Source organism: Lactuca sativa, chromosome 2, assembly GCF_002870075.4.
Source record: "Lactuca sativa cultivar Salinas chromosome 2, Lsat_Salinas_v11, whole genome shotgun sequence".
In the NCBI taxonomy this organism is placed as follows: domain Eukaryota; kingdom Viridiplantae; phylum Streptophyta; class Magnoliopsida; order Asterales; family Asteraceae; genus Lactuca; species Lactuca sativa.
Genome location: NC_056624.2, coordinates 109,244,860 through 109,269,595, shown reverse-complemented (window position 1 = coordinate 109,269,595; position 24,736 = coordinate 109,244,860). Strand labels below are relative to the sequence as shown.

The 24,736-nt window shown below is 32.8% G+C and overlaps 1 protein-coding gene across 1 annotated transcript; it reads left to right on the top strand.

Moving 5' to 3' along the window:
* Nucleotides 1–24,002: 24,002 nt before the first annotated feature.
* On the top strand, nucleotides 24,003–24,461 carry LOC111876984 (secreted RxLR effector protein 161-like). The gene has a single exon (XM_023873539.1). The coding sequence runs from the start codon at nucleotides 24,003–24,005 to the stop codon at nucleotides 24,459–24,461; it is 459 nt and encodes a 152-aa protein (XP_023729307.1).
* Nucleotides 24,462–24,736: the final 275 nt, after the last annotated feature.

The window sequence follows — 24,736 nt, the reverse complement described above, 5'->3', positions numbered from 1 at the left end:
ACAAGTTATGGAGTCATAAAACCATTTAATTAGAACTAGACTCTTCATTTTTGTAACATTTGCCAACTATTATGAGTTTTATGAAACTTAAATGTGACTTTTCATATAACTTGAGGACAAGTTACAAAAACAGATTTTAGAATCAACTCTTAGATTAATTTGGATTGAAAACAACTATTTCACTCAACTTTCTATTAATCTAAGCAACTCATAAGAACAAGATAATTCAAATCAAACTTTTTCATGTAATTAGTCTAAACCATAAACTAATACAAAACATGAATCTATTGAAAATTATCTTTGGAATTGGATTAGCATGAACATTACCACATCAAAAACAAGTTTATAAGTCCAAAAATATCTTAGGGTAATGTTTATAGTCCAATTCCAGCCAAAAAGGTCGAATTTATGCTGTCTGGGGGTCCAACTCGTCGAGTGCATGAACCAACTCGGCGAGTTGGATCGATTTGATCACTTTTTAGGCATGGACTCGCTGAGTCTCCTGATGGACTCGCCGAGTCTGATGATCAGACAGTAATAACTTCGATTTTTCAGCTACTTTTGCAAGTATAACAAGAAAACAAGCCTAGGCTCTAATACCACTATTGGGTTTTGACCATTCTAACACTCCTAAGTGTACATGCAACCCTAAATACCTTGGATCTATGTTTTCTCTATAATACATACAAATATTAACATCCAAGGTATTATCCTAATCTAGCATACAAAACAATGACTATAGCAAGATAGAATACATACCTCTTTGATGTAGAAAGTCTTCATGAAGCTTGAGTGCCAAGTGCCTCAAGTGTGACACCTCAAATGGTTCACACAACACCAAATACACTTGGAATAACTTGAGAGAATTCTACACTTCATGAAAATCGGCTAGCCCTTTCTTACTCTCTCTAGTGGCCGATTTTGGTCAAGAATAAGATGCATATATAGTTAGGGTTACACCATGTAAACCCTAATTGACATGGCCTTTCATTTCCATGATCCATGGGTACAAAAACACCATGGAGCACCCATGGAGCATCATATGGGTTTTAGCCAACTAGATAATCCATGGAGCATTAGCCCACTATATAAGTATGGATGATTTGCACAATCAACCCATATATTTAATTAGTCTTCTTTTGATCAATACTAATTAAATAATCTTATTATTCTTATTATTAATATACTAGAACTTATAATATATTAATAACCATAAGTGTCTTATTTCTCTCATTATAGTCTATCCAAGTGCATGATGCCATGCAACCCAAATGGACCATGCCGGGTCAGGTCAAGTCTTACCAGTTATAGTTATGGACTTAGACATTAATCCAACAATATTGACCAAGGCTCACATGGTACTTAGGAATGGTCATCTAAGTATGATTGGTACTTGATTGTCTTCTTCCCTGTCAAGCACCACAAATTCGATCGAAAATGCAAACTTGTCAACCTCATTTGATCTTCAACGATCCTACATGGGAATGTCAACCTCTTGTTGGCCAAGTGAATTGCCATGCGGATCGAATTTGGATTGTGTAAGTTTATTTTTGACTAAAATTAATATGGCACTAAATTCACACTTGCTCCCAAATCAGTAAGTGCATGACTTGTGACTAGATTTAGATTTGCAAATTGGCAAGGGAGAGTTATGTTGCCAGAATCCCTCATCATCTTTGGTAACTTGTTGAGCATGGTAGAACAATTTTAGCTAAGAATAATGCTCGAGGTCTCCTCCAACTCTTTTCAGTTAGTTAAGAGATCCTTCAAAAACTTTGCGTATTTTGGAATTATGCCAAGACCTCGACGAATGGTATGTTTATTTGTAGAGATTAAATGTGCTTGATAAATTTTCGGTAATCTTCTACTTTCTTATCTTGATTCATGAAACTCGGGTATGGAAATGGTGGCTTCTACGTTTTCACTGGCTCAGTTGGTTGATTTGCTAATGGTGATTTTTTTGTTGACCATGCCATGGTGGTAGACTCACCACGTTGTGATTCCTGCAAGTCAACTTTTTCCCATTTTTCTTCCGGTTTCTGCACAAAATATGAATAGTTAGCGATCAAATGTATTATAGGATTTATTACATTATCACTTCTAGTTGTCAATTTTATCATGTGTGCCCTTGGATTGGTTTTTGTGTTGCATCTAAGTGTTCGTAGAAGATCCTCGTGGAGTAATATCGAGAGTTGCTCAACTGTTTGCTCGACATTTAGGATTGAGGCTTGCTAATTTCTAACTGTTGTTTGTTGTTTTTTAAGGGCAACCTCAGTATCATTATGATGTTTTTTGGAGGCTTCGACGAAAAGAGCTAAGATTGCTTCTAGATCCTATTTGTTTTTGGGTGCCGGTTGTTCTTTTTGGTAAAATCATCGACCTTGTTGTCTATATTTTTCTTCCTTTTCCTTTTTATATGCATCATATGGCTTTTACTCTTTTTTCGATTTACTCCAAATATTCATCCTACTTATCACCACTTGAATAGTACACTTGAGCCTTTTTTTCCCGTTTTTGTGCAAATCATAGTCTTTAGTCAAATGAAGACCGCTACAATTTCCAAATATAACTTGAGCATCATGAATATTTTGGTTTATGTTCTTAATTATATCATACGTGGTTTCGAGTTTGGCTTTAATCGCAACTAGCCCTTCAAAAGCTCTTTCTCCAGATGATTTTCCTCTTGAGACATCATCTCTTGGGTTATGGTGTTCATGCAAGTGGTTTGCAAATTCTTTTATTCATTCCTTGTTGGTTGCAAAAAAATTATTTTTGAGCGTTCCTAAAGAGTCAAGTAATTGTCTCGTACAAATAGTGATCCCATGATAGAAAGTTGAGATCTCATGTTTGACGTTGAGGTCATGTTGAACACAATTTTGTAACATCTCTTTTTAATGATCCCATGCTTTGTAGGGTGACTCCCTATTGATTTGTTGAAAGTGAGGATCTTCATTTTTAGCTTGGTACTCTTTGATGAAGGGGTAATTTGCTCGATAAACATTCTTTTCAATTGTGTAACATTCGGATTCTTGGAAGTATTTAGTTTTAATGTATTTTGGATTTTAGGAGTAACTACTTCATGGTGAAGGCATCCCACGACATGGCGATGTTGTAAGTTTCGTGGATCATTTAATGACCCCCACGACATGGCGACCCTCTATCGTGAAAACCCTAATTTTTAGGGTATTTAAAGGAAAGTAAGGAGTCTAGGTTTTCCCATCTTCAGCCTCCATCACTCCTAAGCCCAAGAAACCTAACCTTAACCCACCTTGATTCTTTTGAACTCATTTCCAAGCGTTTTTGGTGATTTTGAAGGAAGTACAAGAAGATTGAGTGCAAGAAGCAAGCATACAACACTCTCCAATCTCTAGAATCGTTTTTCTAGATCATTTGTAAGGATCTTTACCTAGATTTTCATCTTTTCTCTATGGATCTAGAGTTATCTTGCATGATTAAACTCTTTGATGGATCTTGAGTGAAACAAAGTGATAAAGTTTGCAACTTTATGACTTGTAGGAGTCCCAAGGACACTATACTTTGTAGATATGAGAAATGATTATGGTTTGGGATACTTGCATGAGTTTAGATCCCTTTTCTACTCTTTTTGACCTAGATTTGATGCAGGACAAGCATGGTACATCCATGCCCCTAAATTTTACATTTTAGGGATCAATAGGACCCCTAGATGCTTTCTCGAAGTTTGGGCAAAAGGCTTTATGGGTTAAGGACCATGGAAATAAATTTGCCTTCATACGTTTCCCACGATCTGGTAGTAGGGTGCCACGACGTGGCAATGTGGTTTTTCGCGTCTGTTTTGAGACTGTCTCTGCCGACATGGTGCTTTGGGGCCATGACATGGATATTTATTTTAGTATGAATCTGGATTAACCCGAGACCATGTTCTGATCGGGTTGAATCTATCAGCCATGGCGTGCAAAGGATAGCCACAATACGAACGTCGATTGAGGTTGACTTTGACTTTGACTTTTGACCATTTATTGTTAACTGTGACCAAGTTTGACTTTATGTCATTTTGGTATATTATGAATAGTAGATTTAGGCTTGGTCCTTGGGTGTTGTAAAGGTGACCCATAGAGTCGTTAGTTGGAGCAGTATTCAGTTCAGCTATCTTCCTGACATTAAGGTGACTTTCTCCGGATTATATTCATAAGTCGAAGGCACCAATACCGGCCCACTAGGTTATGTATTCTTGTATATAGAGTGATATTATGCTGATTATATGATATATTAGTATATTTGTATGATTACCTGTATATTCTTGTTATATGATATATGTGATATATGTTGAGATAGTGTGGTTGGTTGAGGTTACATTGTGCTATTTGCCAAAAAAACTCGGGCAATCTAATCGGGTTATTTTGGGCAAGTGGCAATCCAATTAGGAGATCGTTGGCTATAGTGATAATGCAATTGAGAGATTGCAGGCCAGAATGGCAATCCAGTCGGGAGATTGTGGCCATGACAATCCTGTCGGAAGACTATAGACCCAACATTCAATGTGTATATTTGTTTAGTTGTATGTGGTACTTTAGGGGGACTCGCTAAGCTTTAGCTTATAGTTTGATTGTTATGGTTTAAGGTAAATCAAAGGATAGGGGCAAGGTGAAGGCTTGATCGTGTACATCTTTCGAATTTTATGAGAATTAATCTTGAGATACTCTGATTTATGATTTGAAATTTTGGGAACCATTTTTTGTAATCAATTATAACTTTTGGTTTGGTTTTGAAATTGAAAAATTTTACCTTTATTTTTGGGATCTTATAAATTGATCCCATGTAGTGATGGATCTCGGTGGTAATGATTTGACCCATCGTTTGGCGGCATATTTGAAGATGAGCAGTAAGACCTGAGGCATGACTACATTTCTAGTGACTCCCTAATATATTGAAGTAGTCGACAATATCAATCATTTCATCAATATGTTTGTGGGTGTCTTCGAGATCTTTCCCGTAGAACGAATCATGAATGAGTTCCTTCAAAAGGTTTTGGAATTGCCTTTCATCTAGAATTTGCATGCTAGCTTCCTGGATTATCGGTCGCACAAGGTTTTGACTAGTTCCATCCCTAATTCTATTGTTGTACTGCTCCATGGTCATATATGCAATGTCAGCTATTTTGATGTTGTCTCCTTCGGTTTAAGATTCTTATTTTCATTCGGCCTTTTTTGATTCGTAACCTTTTTTATGAAATTTTTATTGAGGGTCTTTGAAAGCAGGTAATGTCCCAGATTTGGATGCTCTGGTCATACAAAACAAAATAAAACTTGTAAAACAAACAGAAACTAAAACAAACGAGAATTCTAAATTGCAACACCATGGCATGGTAGGCTAATTTCCATGACGTGATAACTGAAATTTTACAAAATATAATTGAACAACAATTAAAATAAGTTATTATGGATTTAACCCCAAAAAAGGATCGAATAACTAACGATAGATAATTCTCAATAGAATCAAATTGTTCAGGGAAAGAACGCCAAAAATTTGATGTGTATTTTTAATGCTAGTTTTCATGCTTATATATATGGATTGCATCTTGGTTAGGAACTACGACACAACTAGGCAAGTGTGCCTACTTTTTTGATAGTATAGAAATGGTAAAAAATTTTGATAGTATAGAAATGGTAAAAATGGATGGTCCAACAATTGGGGAACATGTACGATTCAAATAGAATTTATACTACTAATTATACTAAGAAATACTATTAAATGGGGGTAATCTGTTTTGAAAGTTCCGAAACTTCAATCATTCACTTTAAGTGATTTAAAATCCAACAAATACTTAATTGATCAAAAAGAACAAATAAGGACTTATACATGAATTTAAAAGTACTTTCATCTAGATTTGACTCCCCACTTCACTACACTTAATTTCTCTATAAGTGAAAGAAATTACGCATTGCCGTTTACCTATTCATATAATTACTAACGATCATCTTTTGATTAAAAATCCTTTGACTTTTAACTTTTTTTAATTGCATTGATCAAGTGAACTAATATTCCGATAAATCAGTATTTAGTTTTTATTATGAAATACTTGATTTTTAGTTGATATCAATGGTGATGAATACCTAATACTTATGTATGAATGATCATCACATGTATTCTTAAAAATCAAAAATAGTACTTTACTAATCAGCTATAGGTTTTGATCAAACACTAGTCATATAATATAAGAGTCATAAAATCATATGATACAACAATATTAATATATATTGATTGTATAACACTAATAAGACTTAGAAATTAATAGTAAAACTGTAAAAGCAACTACTTTGATGCATAAGGTTCTTTTCCAAGCAATCATAACTAATAAACGACTAAAACTAATCCGTAAATATTCAAATCAATGTACAAATATGTGGTTCATCTATTCTAAACGAATGTTTAGGATTATTAACCCATAACTAAAGAACAAAAACCAAATTAACATGAAGTGAAGTGAATTAAACATGTTTAAGACTAGCAAACCAAATGAATAATCGTTATTCGTTTCCTGATCTCTTTGAATCTTGCTTCGCTACCGATCTCTACCATCAACTGGTATTCTCTAACTAAAGAAGAAAAACAAATTAATAAGAATTAAAGTGAATTAAACATGTTTATGACTAGCAAACCGAATGAATAATCGTTATTCATTTCTCGATCTCTTCGAATCTCGCTTCGCTACCGATCTCTACTATACTCTAAGCTTTCTGATAGCTAAGGTTCATCCAAAATCTACTAGATACTCCAAATAATGAGCGAGAGCCGAATACGTAACGCTTTGAAAAATTAGGCCACAACACCGTGGTAATCATGTGACCACACCGTGGTTCTTCAAAATTCTTCATAAGTTGATCTTTGTAGACTGTTTTCCACAATCCCGCTTCTAACTCCACATTTTCTCTCGTTTATAGCGAGCATATATTATTTGCTACAAAATAGAAATTTGGCATTATAAGTATTAAATATCTTTATTTATAACTAAAATGTAGCTAAAACACTAAGATATAATGTAAAATGTATAGCTATATATGGTGATATCAATAGTTCTTGAAAAAATAAACAAAACTTATGGTAGATTATGAATGTTGATATTGACATATATTGTTATACAATAGGCTGAGATTAAGATGGTTCTGTGATTTTTGTTATTAGGGGTGTGAAGGAGAAAGAGAGGAAGAGGAAGCCTATGATGTCCCAAATATTAATGGGGATGGTGGAGATGGCATACTAGGGAAGCGGCGAAGTTGAATGGTGGGGTATTGGGTGGAGGTGGTAGTCATGGATGATTCTAGTGACGGAGAATTTAAGTCGGAGACTGATGATTGTAGTGATAGGGAATTGAAGTCGAAGACAAGGGCGCTAAAATGAAAACCTAGGGTTCCTTATATACATTTCCATTTCTTTTTAGCATAATAGAAGAAAAGAGAGACTAATTTTGGGAACCAACGGATATAGAGTAATGAAAATTACTCAAATACCCCTAACATACTTTGACTATATTACATATATTTTAGTTAGAGCATCCACAATGGAGAGTTTAGAAGAGTTAAATGAGGTGTCATGCCTACTTGTCATTGGATGAATAAAACTCCATCATTGTGAAATACCACATTGGCATTCAATGGATTTGAAGTTCAATGACGCTTAAACTCTTCAATGGGAAAAAGGAAAGTATTTAAATCTTTAATTGAATAATATGTTAATATGTTCTATTGAACTTGTAGAGTTTAATGCATTGTGAGATAAAAATAATTAGAGTTGTATGGAATAGTGAATGATGATGTGACACTCCATTGAACTCTATAGAGTTCAATGCATTGTGGATGTCATTAAGTTTCATTATGTAGATAAATGGTTCTTTTGATCTAAGCTTTAGATCATAATGAGCGAATATTTGCCATGTTTTATATAGGAAACAACAATCTATTTGAAGAAAAAAAAAAAAAAGGATTGCTTGATTTTAAAGAAAGTATACATTTTTTTTTTTGAAAAGGATATATTAATTCTTGAAAATGGTAATTAAAGAAATGTACTTGTATTTGATAATTTTACGTGGTTTTTCATGCAGGAAAGAACAATATAATTAAATGGTACATTGTATATAAGTAGTTTATATTGAAATAATATTAATATTTTTTTCCATCACACATTGTGATTGGCACCAACCCATTTTGAAAGTTGAATTTTAACAGTTCTATTGATAAAATATAGGTACGGTTGCGTTAGCTATTAGATAAATATATAATGTTGGTACCTCTGACCAACTCTAATATATATTTGACTAAATTTATATATAGGAAAATTATATAAAAATAAGGATGAAAAGGTAAAAAAAATTGAATTTTATACCGACACCTACATAAAAATACGTAAGTTAAATTTTCTTTATAAATGTTAACGACGGAACTTCGGATAATTGAAAATGTAATATATTTGACCCGACTCATATGTATGAAGCGTACGTAAAAATTAACATAAAAAAGAAAATTACGTCGAAAAGCCGACAAACTCGAATTTATCCCGACACGTATATAAAAAAGTAGGTAAGTTGTTGTTGTTGTTGTTTTTAAATTAAAGAACAAAAGTTTTAATTTTCACCAAATTATATCAAAACATATATAAAAATAATCATGTAAAAAATTAGTTTCTTCAAGTTCACAAACAAACATTATTAATAAAAATCAAAATATATAGACTATGGGGATAACCATAAAAGTTAACAAAATAAAGAGGATGAAAATGGTATTTTATTATTTTTCAATTTAAAGTAAAGGAGGTAAAAATGACATTCTTAAAAGATAAAACGGAAAATATCATTTTACAAAGTAGTTAAAAAAATAGAAGCATAGAAATGTACTCGTTGAAATTTCAACAAGGGGCCTAACTGTTGGAGGAAAGTTCCACCGAAATTGGTGTTAAATATATATATTGTGGTGATGCCAATCTATTTTGTAAGTTTAATTTTCACGATTATATTGATAAAAGTTGAGTTGGTTGCTTTGTTAGTAAAGAAATATGTACAAGGTCACTACAAATTAATGAACTAAAGTTGTAAATTTACATCGAAACATTGACCACCTCTAATTTATAACGACGCATACACATGAAAAAGTATGTGAAAAATAGTTTTTTTATAAGTTAGCGATGAAAGTTATTAGGGAAAATCAGATTATGTATACTATAGGGATACACATGAAAATTTACAAAATACATTGTGTGGGTAAGAGTGACATTTTATAAAGTTCAAAATGAAAGGGGTCAAAATGACATTTTAAAAGGTAATGGGTGGAAAATGTCACTTTACAAAGTATTTTGAAAGTATCCAAGTGGAAAGTGGCATTTCATTGAGTAGAAAGGTGGTAAGTGTCGGTGGAAACATCCAATTTATATGTTATTAGTAACTAGCCTACAATGCGTCGGTGGAAACATCCAATTTATATGTTATTAGTAACTAGCCTACAATGCATTGCAGCGAGGCCAAACCGTTTTATAAGTGGAATTTTGACGATTGGATTGATAAAAGTTAGGTAACATTCTATTTGTTAGTAAATAAATATATAAGGTTGGTATTAACTCCAATTTATAATGTCAAATGAAAACATATTACATATGATTCAACTCATATGTACGAAACATGTATAAATATAAACACGAAAATGTAAACAAAATTTACGTCGAAACGTAAAGAAATTTGAACCAAACCCATTTGTACGAAGCGCTTATAAATATAAGGAAAACGTAAAAAAAATAACGTCGAAAAAATATAGTAAACTTTTTTTTAATTAACGAACGAATGTTTTAAATTTACATCGAGAAAAACAAGTAATTTTTTATAATTAACGAACGAATGTTCTAAATTTAAATCAAGACGTTCACTACCTTGAATTTATACAGACACACATAAAACAAAGAACCTAAGAAATGAGTATTTATAACTTAATGAAATAAAGTTCTTAATGAATATATATATATATGGGTAAAGTGAATATACCTAACAACCTTATATAAGCTTAGGTACCTAACTCCATAATAATACATTGGTTTGTATCATATTTACATTGTAATTGCTTAAGGTTCTTAAACTTCAACCCCACAACTTGATTAATTCCAAAATCTTTGGACTTTCACCAATATCTTTCTTTTACATCACGTCTTTCTATCGAATACCACCTGATGGGCTTCATATCCTACGGCTACAAATGAAAGGATGTAGGAGAAATATAATGATGAATTTCCAAATTTTTTTGAAGCAAATCAAGTTTAGAGATTAAGTTTAAGAACCTTGGATGATTGCAATGAAAATTTAATGCAAAATGACGTAGTTTGATGAGGTTAGGTACCTAAGCTTATATAAGGTTGTTAGGTATATTCACTTTAACCATATATATATATATATATATATATATATATATATATATATATATATATATATATATATATATATATATATAATTAATGATAAAAGATTGTTCGAATAAAATAGCATATATATGTAATAATTTGATATAATTATGTCAATACATGGTGATACAATTTGAATTTAATATTTCAGTTGCTATGCATTAATCATTATTCTCGACCTCTATATAAGTATGGTAATAACCATAAAAATGATCTTGAATCCCAATTCAGTTTGCAAAATAGTAAGGCATGAATTCTTTTAGAAAAAACTTACTTTCCTTCTTCTTTACCCTCTTTATTTCAACTTTTTACGTGGTCCCTATTGCATCACGTTGTTTTTATACAGAATGGACCATATATATTACAAGTCAAAATGCCGATGACATCGTGGTTCATATAAAATCAACAGATCATGATCTTGGAAATCACACTATTTCATATAATAGGGTTTATAGTTGGAGATTTTGTGAAAAACTTGTCGGTACTCATTTTACTGGTGATTTTTGGTGGGATACACAATATCAAACTTTAGCTTTAGCTGATCGTGAAATTTTGAGCCATTGTCGCGTTAAGTATTACGGCTTTCAATCATGTTTCTGGTTAGTCATGCCTGATGGATTTTATGTTTCAAAATGGAATGAATCATTTCCAGATGGATGGGTGAAAAAGAAATCATGGCAATGAATTATATGTGCCTTTTTCTATTTCTATAAATAGATATATCAAAATCAAGTTTATAAATATAATAAACCCATTTTTATGTTTTGAGTAACGTTGCGGATTTATTTTATTAAAATTGTATTTATGTTTATTATTGTGTTACAATGTCACTCCTATGAATTGGAAAAACACAAACTATAATTGGATGTCTGAAGGTCGACTGTCAAATGATTAGATGAACTAAACTAACATGATTTTTAACATAAAATAAAAATGTATGTGACTAGGAAATGTAATTTCCTACATTTAACAATATAGCAATATATTCACATCAATATTATTCATCGTATTCGTAATTGTAATAATCAAAATCTTCAAAAATTAAAAAAATAAGTTGCGATTGTATGAAAATTTTAGAAGACCATTTGAAAATTCGAGTTTTCTTGTTCATCCAAATTCTTTTGCCATTATTGGCCTATAAATCATGAGGATGACACCAATAAACTGAAAAAGAAAAATTATCGAAGAATCTAAAGTTGCCGATAAAAATCGACAAAAAAACAATAATATAAAAATTCAACAATATAAAAGTTCGAAACTTTGTTTAAGGTTATCCAATTTGGCAACATCTATAAAAGTGAAACCACTACCAATTTTCAAATAAACGTTCTAAACTTCTAATTATGTTAATTTGAGTGATTATGTTCCTTATTTGCAAAATCTCAGTTACTAATAGCCCACTAAATTTAGCAATATTCAGTTCTTAGTAAGATAAAATCATTTTTTAGTTAAATCTTGAAGATTTGCTGTCAATAACTATTTCTTATCTAGGGAGAGATGTAGCGGGGCAACTCCAACAACATATAAGAAGAAAACTCATAAGTAATTTAATTTTTTTGAAAGGTAAATTAGAAAACAAAAACCTAGCAAGATTCTATAAGAAAAAGTAACATATTAAAAAGATGAAATAGCAAAATTTAGGTAGAAAAGTCAATAAACCCAATTTAATTTAAATTTTTTACTCATATTGAAAAATCTAATATAAGTTTATTGAAAAATATTATAAAAGATTCCTAATTTCTTTTGCATGACTATTCCAAAAACATGTTCCAAAATTTGCAAAGAATTCAAATGATGACAGCATCAAAATAGTTCGCATGGAGCGCAAAAATTTGTATTATCCACCCACCAAAATCCAACCCTCAAGCATAGAAAAAGTGTGTAAATCCACCCCAACTATGTATATAATTGCAACCAAACAAACTTTTGTAATTAACAAAAATATGATATAAAGTCTCAATCGAGAGGTATCACAAATGGGACAGCACATAAGTCGATCAACATCTAGCATTAAACAACTTTAGATAATTGTGAGGGTTAAACCACTTCCTTAGTCCAGATAGAACCGTTAAAAGGCTTAACCCACTCAAGGTACAACAAAGAGTACAATATCCTCTAACATAAACAAAACACAGTAGCATAACTAGGATCGTACATGTAGGAGAAATAAGCATGACAAGTGGTCATTCTCACACTACAAGACAATTTCAATTTACCTATCGAAAAATTTCATAGAAAAAAGTTGAAACTTCGTAGCTAAAGCTGAATAAAAGAGGAATTTGCTACACAATTTATCAATTAGACTCCGTAGCTTTATTTCACGTAGCAAACTGTTTAGCTATGGAATTATATTTCAGTAGCGATTTTGCTATAACAGTTTCTATGACATCTATTCTGTTGCAATTGAGTTCCGTAGCAAATTACATTGTTTTTTTGTTTCGTAACAAATTCTGTAGCCGTTTATTCCATATCAAATTCCATAATTATCTCTTTCGTACCAAATTCCGTAGTTGTTTCAAACTTCTAATTATGTTAATTTGAGTGTTTATGTTCCTTATTTGCAAAATCTCAGTTACTAATAGCCCACTAAATTTAGCAATATTCAGTTCTTAGTAAGATAAAATCATTTTTTAGTTAAACCTTGAAAATTTGCTGTCAATAACTGTTTCTTATCTAGGGAGAGATGTAGCGGGGCAACTCCAACAACATATAAGAAGAAAACTCATAAGTAATTCAATTTTTTTAAAGGTAAATTAGAAAACAAAAACCTAACAAGATTCTATAAGAAAAAGGAACATATTAAGATGAAATAGCAAAATTTAGGTAGAAAAGTCAATAAACCCAATTTAATTTAAATTTTTTAATCATATTGAAAAATCTAATATAAGTTTATTGAAAAATATAATAAAAGATTCCTAATTTCTTTTGCATGACTATTCCAAAAACATGTTCCAAAATTTGCAAGGAACTCAAATGATGACAGCATCAAAATAGTTCGCATGGAGCGCAAAAATTTGTATTATCCGCCCACCAAAATCCAACCCTCAAGCATAGAAAAAGTGTGTAAATCCACCCCAACTACGTATATAATTGCAACCAAACAAACATTTGTAATTAACAAAAATATGATATAATGTCTCAATCGAGAGGTATCACAAATGGGATTGCACATAAGCCGATCAACATCTAGCATTAAACAACTTTAGATAATTGTGAGGGTTAAACCACTTCCTTAGTCTAGATAGAACCATTAAAAGGCTTAACCCACTCAAGGTACGACAAAGAGTACAATATCCTCTAACATAAACAAAACACAGTAGCATAACTAGGATCGTACATGTAGGAGAAATAAGCATGACAAGTGGTCATTCTCACACTACAAGACAATTTCAATTTACCTATCGAAAAATTTCATAGAAAAAAGTTGAAATTTCGTAACTAAAACTGAATAACAGAGGAATTTGCTACACAATTTATCAATTAGACTCCGTACCTTTATTTCACGTACCAAACTGTTTAGCTATGGAAATATATTTCAGTACCGATTTTGCTATAACAGTTTCTATGACATCTATTCTGTTGCAATTGAGTTCCGTAGCAAATTACATAGTTTTTTTGTTTCGTAACAAATTCTGTAGCCGTTTATTCCATATCAAATTCCATAATTATCTCTTTCGTACCAAATTCCGTAGCTGTCTATTCCGTAACAAATTCTGTAGCCCTCAGTTTTGTAGCAAATTCTATATATATATATATATATATATATATATATATATATATATATATATATATATATATATATATATATATATATATATATATATATATATATATATCTGGTAAGATTTGTTTTTTTTTTTGTAAAAAGGTAAAAGGTTTTTTTTCTACATATTTTTTGGAGAATAAAACAAATGAATCGCTAGATGAATAAAAAATAACATGATTCACAAAAAAAATCCCAAAAAACCATCTCGATGATTTATTTATACAGTGATTTTTTTTTATTTACATTCAAATGAAACATGAAGAGGTTTTTCTTTTTTAGTTTTTTCTTGTAAATCATCTTACTTATGAATCATTTAGTGATTCATTTTTGCTTTTCACTAAAATAATATGTAGAAAAAAAAAACTTCTTACATTCCTATCAAAATTTTTCTTCTTATTTGATCTTGTCTCTCTCTCTCTCTCTCTCTCTCTCTCTCTATATATATATATATATATATATATATATATATATATATATATATTTATATATATTTATATATATATGGTGAAAATGAGATTTTAAAAAGTTCAAAGTAAAAGAATCAAAGTGACATTTAAAAAATCCATTTTATAAAATATTATAATAAATAAAAGGATAAAAATTTCATTATAAAAAATACAAAGGTGCAAAACGTCCTAAAAACATCCACCCATATTGATAATTAATATATAACTAGTATTTTGTAATATCGCGCATTGCGGCGGAAATCACCTTTGTAAGGTGAAGCACAAACGCATGAGAAAAATTTTTAATCAAAAAATTATGTTTTGAGGATGTGAGTAAAAATAAATTTAACCATTGTATCTTAATTGGTACACTGCATAAATGACAATTATTTAAGATATTTTAATGATAAAAAATAAAAAGTAATATTTATTAAAACAAATTATATAAGAGACCAAAAGCGTAACTTAAAAATATAATAAGGGACTAAATTTATAACTTCCAAAATACGAAAAATTTAACTTTAAAATTATAAGGATAAAAACTATTAGATAAAAATTAGTTTAGGTTAAAGAAATTAAAAGCAAATGAAAACAAATGAAAGTATATATATATATATATATATATATATATATATATATATATATATATATATATATATATATATATATATATATATATATATATATATATATATATATATATATAAAGGTATTTTTGTCATATGTCATACTCATTCAATTTGCCAAATATCAATTTTTGGTTATTTTGAATTAATTTTTTTTTCATATATCAGTTAACGAGTTTTTTTTTTTTCATTTTATTAAATTTCACATATTATTTTAATGTAATAATTGCAATAAATATAGTTTTTTTTTATGAACAACCATATGTCAATAAATATAGTAATAAATAGATATGAATTTCATTAATAAACTTAAATTTTAATTTTAGTAATTTGAAATTTAAGTCATTAGTTTTTTCGTTTAGTTATTTAATTTATTTGTTTAAATTTAAAAGATAAAAAACATTTCAATTATAATAATTCATTATTTTTTTTATTTTCTTATAAATTCATAGTTCTCAATTATTTTGACATTTATATTTAACTTTTTTTTAAATTAACTGATGTGATACATGAGTCTCACAACTAGTTAATGATAAAAGATTGTTCGAATAAAATAACATATATGTAATAATTTAATATAATTATTTCAATACATGGTGATACAATTTGTATTTAATATTTCAATTGATATGCATTAATCATTATTCTTGACCTCTATATAAACACGATAGGAACCATACAAATGTTGTTGAATCAAAATTCAGTTTGTAAAATAGTAAAGTCATGAATTCTTTCAGAAAATACTTATTTTCCCTCTCCTTTACCCTCTTTATTTCAACTTTTTACGTGGTCCCTATTGCATCACGTTGTTTTTACACAGAATGGACCATATATATTACAAATGAAAATAGCAATATATTCACATCAATTATATTCATCGTATTCGTAATTGTAATAACAAAAATCTTCAAAAATAAAAAAAATAAGTTGACATTGTTTGAAAATTTTAGATGACCCAGTTAAAAATTGGAGTTGTCTTGTTCATCCAAATGTTTTTTTTTTGTAATTATTGACTTATAAATCATAACGAATAACACCAGTTTACATTTAGTAAACCAGAATAGAAAAATTCTCCAAGAATCTAAAGTTACAGAGACAAATCGACAAAGAAACAACAATATAAAAGTTGGAAGCTTTGTTTCAAGTTATACAATTTGGCAATATCTATAAATTAAAAGTGAAACCACTACCAATTTTCAAATACACGCTGTAAACTTCTAATGATGTTAATTTGAGAGATTATGTTCGTTATTCAACAAAATGTCAGTTACTAATAGCCCAGTAAATTTAGCAATATTCAGTTCTTAATAAGATAAAATCATTCTTTAGTTAGACCTTGAAGATTTGTTGACAAATACTATTTGTTATCAAGGGAGAGATGTAGTGGGGCAACTCCAGCAACATATAAGAAGAAAACTCATAAGTAATTCATTTTTTTTTTGAAAGGTAAATTAGAAAACAAAAAACCTAACAAGAATCTATAAAAAAGTAACATATTAAAAAGATGAAATAGCAAAATTTAGGTTGAAAAGTCAATAAACCCAATTTAATTTAAATTTTTTACTCATATTGAAAAATCTATATAAGGTTATTGAATAATATAATAGAAAAAGTCCAAATTCTTTGGCATGACTAATCCAAAAACCATGCTGTTCCAAAATTTGAAAATAACTCAAATGATGACCGCATCAAAATAGTTCGTATGGAGCGCATAAATTTGTATTATCCGCCCACAAAATCCAACCCTCTATCATAGAACAAGTGGGTAAATCCACCCTAACCACGTAGATAATTGCAACCAAACAAAGTTTTGTAATTAACAAAAATATGATATAAAGTCTCAATCGGGAGGATCGCAAATGGGACTGCACATAAGTCGATCAACATCTAACACTAAACAACTTTAGATAACTATGAGGGTTAAACAACTTCCATAGTCCAGATAGAACCATTAAAAGGCTTAACCCACACAAGGTATGACAAAGAGTATAATATCCTATAACACAAACAAAAGACAGTAGCACAACTAGGATCGTACACGTAGGAGAAATTGTTGGAACCTGAAAGTGAACCTCTAGCAATCCTAAGTCCACATTCCGAAGCTTAGATATTCCGAAGTAGGTGTTCCGGAGTCAATATTAGAGGAGTTGTACGGAACATAGTCCGGACAAGAAAAGAAGGTGAAGAGAAGACTGAAGACATTCCGGAGTGACTCTCACGTCCTGAATGAATGCTGATCTGGAAGAACATTATTTTGTCTTAAAGTATTTATTGTATTTGTACTTGTTTTGATGTAACGTTTCATAGGACTTAGTCTATTGTCTTATTTGGACAATCATAATGTCAAAAATATTTCTTTTGTCTGGTCCTATGTAAACACTCTAGTTAATTCGCTGTAACCATTACTCCTATTTAAAGGAGCATTCAATACAAGTCAAAATGGATCTTTCACTCAACTTTTGGCTCTTTACTTAGTTCTTTCAAACATTTTTCTAGTCTTCATTTATTAACCTTACTTTGATCATTTACTCTTCTTCATCATTTAATGACTTGATCATTTGTTGAATTCATTATCTAAGACTTGACTGGTCTTTCCAGAATTGACTTGAACATTTATTAGTAAGCAGACATTGATCTTAAGCATTCACTCAAGGTTTGAGTTTTCAAACCTTTTCCCTGCTCATCGGTTTTGTTCTCACAATTGGTATTAGAGCTTGAGTGGTTGTCCTTTGAATGCATAAGATCAAATTATTATTGGTTTGAGATTACTTTGTTATTTCAACCATTTCTGTGTTTAGGATAAAAGTTCTTCTATATACCACTTTAGCTTGAAGATATCTTAACTTCAATGACTGCTTCTAATCCTCAACAAATGATTTCAATTCAAATCACAGATAGTGTCGGTGGCCCTACCCGTGCCCCATTACTAGTTGTGGAAGAATATGATCACTAGAAAGTTAGAATGGAAAGGTTTTTACTAGCCAAAGAAAAAGGTGAAGAAATCTGGAGATCCGTCACAAAAGGTCCACATGTTCCTATAAGAATTGTTGTAAGAGATGCATCTGCTCAACTCATGCGAGAAAATGAAACATGCCCAGCTCCTCTAACTGTAGATGATATCGAGAAGCTTCATGCTGATCAAGTTGCTTTTTCTGAAATGGTGTTTGGAGTTCCACCTTCTCTCTTTGAGCACATCAAGCTTTGCAAATCAGCCAAAGAGATTTGGGACACTCTTCAGGACCTGATTGAAGGTTCAGAAAACATGAAAGACAAGTGCCTCACCTCTGTTGTCAACGACTTTGACACATTCACCACCACTCCTGGTGAATTAGTGTCCTCTGTCTCCAACCATTATCGTATGATGGTGAACAACATGACTGCTCATGGGATTGTCTGAACTCCCTTGGAGTACAATCATAAATTCATAAACAGTCTTGGCAAAGGATGGGGAAATGTAAAATCTTGTCTTCAAAGCAACGGCTCTTTGAAAAAGTTGAAGCTTTATCAACTTTTTGATGAACTTCCAGGCCATGAGTCAAACGTTGCTCAAACCATAAGGGAACTCTCCGGAGGACCTATTCCCCTTGTTAGTTCTTTTGAATCAACTATTCCGAACTCATCTACTTCAGATTCTTTCAAACCCATTGTTCCATCTGTTCAAACATCCACACCCACATTATCACCACAAACTTATCCTGTTGATGATTTCGAAGCCATGGAATCTGAACTCCGTTTTCAACAGGAGTTTGCTCTACTCTCAATGAAGTACAAACATCCTTTCAATCCTTCTTACAAACCATACCAAAACCGATTCCATGCTCCTCACCAAAACAATCCTCAACCATACTCAACGCCGGAACCTAAACCCACTTCGGAAAATCCTCCAGCATACAAACCAAACCTCTCTAAACCAAACTTTTCTTAATAACCTTCTCAAAGTTTCAAATCGGACAAACAAAAAATTTTGTGACACAAGTGTGGACATGCAAACCATTTTGCTAAAGATTTTTTGACTGAAGCTCCACAAAAGCCAAAGGTCAAGGACTCTGCCTACTACGTCCGAAGAGCACAAGAGATGGCTGAAAGTGAAAAGGCCTTTGTCACAAAAGTTTCAAGAGATGTTGAAGGGTATTGGTCATCCGGGGATGATGATGACGTGGTAATAGGAAGAAATATGTGTCTAATGGCAAGACAAACCATTCGACGTGATGAAGGGTATTGGTCTTCAGGATCAGAAGATGAAGATGATGTTTCTGAACCTCACTATTGCAACATGGAAACCAATGACCAACCAGGACGAAGCATCGTTCAGCAGGTAAGATATATGATCTCTGATAATAATTTTGACTTGTCTCTCTGTGAACCTTATCTGACCCAAATTCAAAAAAATATGAACACCATCTATAGAGCCTATGAGTCTGCCATAGACGCAAGTGAGAAGAAGGAGTGTGAGTTAAATCATCTTAGGTTATGTTTCGAGGATAAAAAGTTGAAAATCGAATCGTTAGAGCATGAACTTGTAATGTTAAGTGATGAATGTATCATTTTGAAAGATAAATGTGAAATCACTTATTCTGAACGAAATGTTTTAATTTCTGATAATAAACTACCTAATGCCAAGATAGATGCTTTGCAGAATTCTGTAGACATGCTTGATGTAGACCTTCGGATGACTCATAATTTTCATCACCGTTGGTCTAAAGCACCTGGTCTCGGAAGCGAGTTTCTGAAACCAATTGCTAGTCCCCTGAAGAAATTGCAAAATTTGATATTCATGGGAGAGGTTCCGAACATTAAACATTCGAACACCCCCGTTTCTCCTTTGTCACCTCTTCCGGAGACTACAGACCATTTCGAGTCCCTAATTCTTGAGTTCAAACTAATTGTTGTCAAGTGTCCTGATTCCACGCCACTTTTGCCTCTGACCAACCTGGACCTGAATCAGACCACATAATTTCACTATAGTCTTCCAAATTGCGTAGATTATGTTCCTACGAGTAATCACACAAACAATTGTGTGGTTGAAGAAATTCCTTCCTTGACAACAGACACCTCTGAGTTTGTATGGGCATCCTTAGATGATAAAATTGAAAAATGAAGTTGTCTCCTCTGATTCTTGCGAATTAGATTCCTTAGTTATCTCAAAAACTAAGTTGGTTCCCATTACTCCCAAGTTTTGCAATCCATCTGCAGGTCAAACCTCAAAATCATTGACTCACTCCAAGAGAAAACCAATGTTGAATACGAAAGATATTGTGAATCCCAAAGTGGAAGCTCGGAATGCACATAAGAAGGAAGTAAAGACTAGACTAAATTCCAGATTCATTGAAAACTCCAAACCAGTTACATCTCGAAATTCTCATGCATTACCTCGTAGTCAAAACTCCTTTGCTCCCATTACGATTCTCAAAAGACCTTCAAAATTTCCTAGTGGTGTAGAACCTAAGAAAGTAGACAGATCTACACAACCAAAATCTCACGTGAGTGTCACAACAGTCCAAAACACCTCTCCTCGGCATCAAGTAGTATTTAAACCAAATCCTTCTAAAACCAACGTGTCATCAAGTAATTTCAAAAATGAAGGGACAACATCTTTTTCAAAATCTTCAAAGAAAAATCTTGTGTGGAAAGTTAAAACTTCCATAGATAAAAACTCAAATCCGAAGAACAAAAATGTTACCCACACTCCGGAAATCATAAGTCTGAAGAAGATTGTTCGAAATCCTTAAGTCATTGAATATGACTACTGGATAGATGAAAAGACATTGACCTTCTGTCTATTTCCAAAAACTTCAAAGAATATCACCCAAAAACACAAAGTTGTTCCAAAGTCATCATAAAAGTCCAAAGCTCGTGCATACGTTCCAAAGTCTAATTCGAAGCCTAAAAACTCCATCACTCACTAATTTTGTAGGCATTTTGTGCTTCAGAGCAAGATACAATATGGTATATTGATAGTGCTTGCTCCATGCACATGACGGGGCAGAAAGATTTTCTACGAGACTTAAAGCTTTCACAAAATGCTGGTTGCGTGACTTATGGCAACAACTCCAACTCGTAAATTCATGGTTATGGAATTCTCACGAATGGAAACTTCTATATCTCAAACGTGGCTTATGTAGCTGATATGAAACACAATTTGATCAGTGTTGCTCAGCTCACTGATTCAAATCGACGTGTTGAATTTTGAAAGAAATACAACTATGTAATGACCGAAGATCGAACAGAGTGTTTAATCAAGTCACTTCGCAACAAGAATATTTACCCACTTGACATCAACATGATTGTTGGCAAAACGCAACTCTGCCTTCTAACCAAAGTTGTTCCTGACGTCGGTTGGTTATGGCACCGAAGACTCTCTCATCTAAACTTTCGATACATGAATGATCTCGTATCTGGTGAAATGGTAAGAGGTTTACCTCTCCTCAAATTCGAAAATGATCATTTGTGTGTTGCATGTGAGTGTGGTAAGCAATCAAAGAAGGTTCATCCTGTTATCATTGAAAAATCCATTTCGGAACCATTGGATCTTCTACATATCGATATTTTTGGACCATCTACGGTAGAAAGTCTTCATCATAAGAAATACATTCTTGTGATTGTTGATGATTTTACACGGGTCACTTAGGTTTTTTTCTAAGGCTGAAATCCGAAAAAGCCTCAGAGCTCATAAATTTCATTAAAGGAATAGAAGTTCTTATCAAACTCCCAGGAGAATCCGAAGTGATAATGGATCGGAGTTCACCAACTCCGTCATTGAAAAGTTTCTCACAGGAAAAGGAATTGACCACAACTTCTCTGCTCCCTATACTCCACAACAAAATGGTGTAGTCGAAAGCGTAACAACACTCTCGTTGAAGCTGCTCGATCGATACTGAATTTTGCAAATCTACCACTTTATCTATGGGTTGAAGCCGAGTCTATTGCCTGCTTCACTCAAAATCAAAGTATCATCAATCGACGCCTCAACATGACACCGTATGAAGCAATGAATGGTCAGAAGCCATCAATCTCGTTTTTTGCATGTTTTCGGATGCATGTGCTTCATCAAGAACAACCGTGATCATCTTACCAAGTTCCAACCTAAAGCTGATGAAGCCATCTTCCTTGGGTACTCCTCAAAATCCAAAGCTTACTGAGTTCTTAACCGGAGAACTCGTGTTCTAGAAGAAAGCTTTGATGTTACTTTCGATGGCAACTTCATTTGGAATTCTGGCCCAACTCATATTACAACTCATATTATGGAGTCTGATGCTCCTCCGCCAGGATGTCCGAACCCCCAAACAATTTTTGAAGTTGACTTTGAAACACTCTTTGGCCCTTCCGAAACTGCTCTTGATTCGGAATCTTGATCAAGACCAAATCTTATTCCAATTTGTACTTCGGAAGATCTCGTTTCACATAACGTCTCCAGTCCAATTCCAAGCCTCCCTCCATTTGATTCTGAACCATTTCAACCTTCTCAGGTTGAAGGGGAGAATGTTCATCCCTCTCTTGAATCAAATGTTGATGGTTTCCAAGATGTAGTTGCTGATTTCGATGATTCCAGTCCTCTCAAGAATGATGAAAATGGAAACTTCTTTGTGTTTCCTTCTGATGATGATGTCAATTTCTCTGGTTCAGAAGTTTAGGGGGAGCATCATCCACACATTCAAATCATTCAGGGGCAGCAAATCAATTCCACGGTTGATATAGGATCGACGGCTGCGCAAGAACTACCATGATTACATGTTTGGACAAAGGATCACCCTCCGAACCAAGTAATCGGTAACCCCAATGCTGGTGTATCGACTCGTTCTGCTACCAATATCCAAAATGAATGTCATTTTTCAGCATTCATATCCATGGTTGAACCCAAATCCATCAAGGAAGCATTGGAGCATGCTAACTGGATTACAGCCATACAAGAAGAGCTGGCAAAATTTGACCGAAATGAAATTTGGACCCTCGTGCCTCCTCCTCAGAATCATCCAATTTTCGGTACGAGATGGGTATTTTGCAACAAGCTAGACAATTCCGGAGTTATTATTCGAAATAAAGCAAGGTTGGTGGCAAATTGTATGCATACACTATAATAGTATCATAACAATGAAAGATTCTATATGATATGTCCAATGTGAATTGATCTCAAAAAATCCCTCGTTACTGCTCAAAGGAGCAGTAATATGTAGGGATGACAGGATTTGAACTTACTCAGATTGAAGGGCTCGACTATGATGAGACCTTTGCTCCTGTTCAACGTCTTGAAGCCATCAGAATCTTTCTTGCTTATGTTGCTCACAAAGGCTTCAAAGTTTACCAAATGGATGTTAAGAGTGCCTTTCTTAACGGTGAACTTGATATTGAAGTATATCTTCAAAAGCCCCCGGTTTTGTTAATCTTTCTTTTCCAAACCACTGATACAAACTCCGTAAGGCTGTCTACGGACTCAAGCAGGCTCCTCAGGCGTGGTACGAGACCCTCACTGATTTTCTCAAGCGCTCCAGTTTTCAAAGAGGAATTCTAGATCCCACTCTATTCCGAAGATCAAATGAAAAACGTCTCATGCTGGTACAAATTTATATGGATGACATCATTTTTGGATCTATGGATTCATCTATGGTTGTCGACTTTGCTAAACTAATGATCAATCGATTCCAAAAGAGCATGAATCGGGAATTAAGTTTCTTTCTTGGTCTTCAAGTCAAACAGACTAACAGAGGAATCTTCAGTCACCAAGAGAAGTACATTTCAGAACTCCTCAAGAAATACTCAATGGACACCTGCGCCTCTGCCAAAGTTCCAATGGGCTTCGGACACAAGATCTTTGTCGACCCTTCGGGTGCTCCTGTTGATGAAAAGAAGTATTGTGGAATGATTAGATCTCTACTCTATCTCACAGCAAGACGTCCAGACATAATGTTTTCAGCATGCTTATGTGCTAGATTTCAAGCCAACCCAAAGATGTCTCATCTTTTGGCTGTGAAACAAATTTTCCGATATCTTAAAGGCACAAAGAGTCTCGGACTCTGGTACCCTGCAAATGAAAGCTTCCTACTACAAGCATATGCAGATTCAAACTATGGTTGTCTTCAACTTGATAGAAAAAGCACTTCAGGTGGTTGTCAACTCTTAGGTGGTCGTTTGGTTAGTTGGTCATCCAAGAAACAGAACTGCATTGCACTCTCTACAGCCGAAGCAAAATACATTGCTGCTGCCAACTGTACATCATAGGTTCTGTGGATGAAATCTCAACTTTTGGACTATGGTTAACGTTTTCAACGTATTCCTATCTATTGTGACTCTGAAATTTCTATTGCAATCCACAATCCAATTCAACACTCAATGTCTAAGCACATCGATATAAGGTTCCATTTCATCAAAGAACATGTACTTAATGGTGACATTAAACTCATTTTTGTTCCATCTGACGATGAGATTGTTGATGTCTTTACCAAGGAATTAAACGAAACCAAATTCAATGGTTTTATGAACAAGAGGGGTATGAT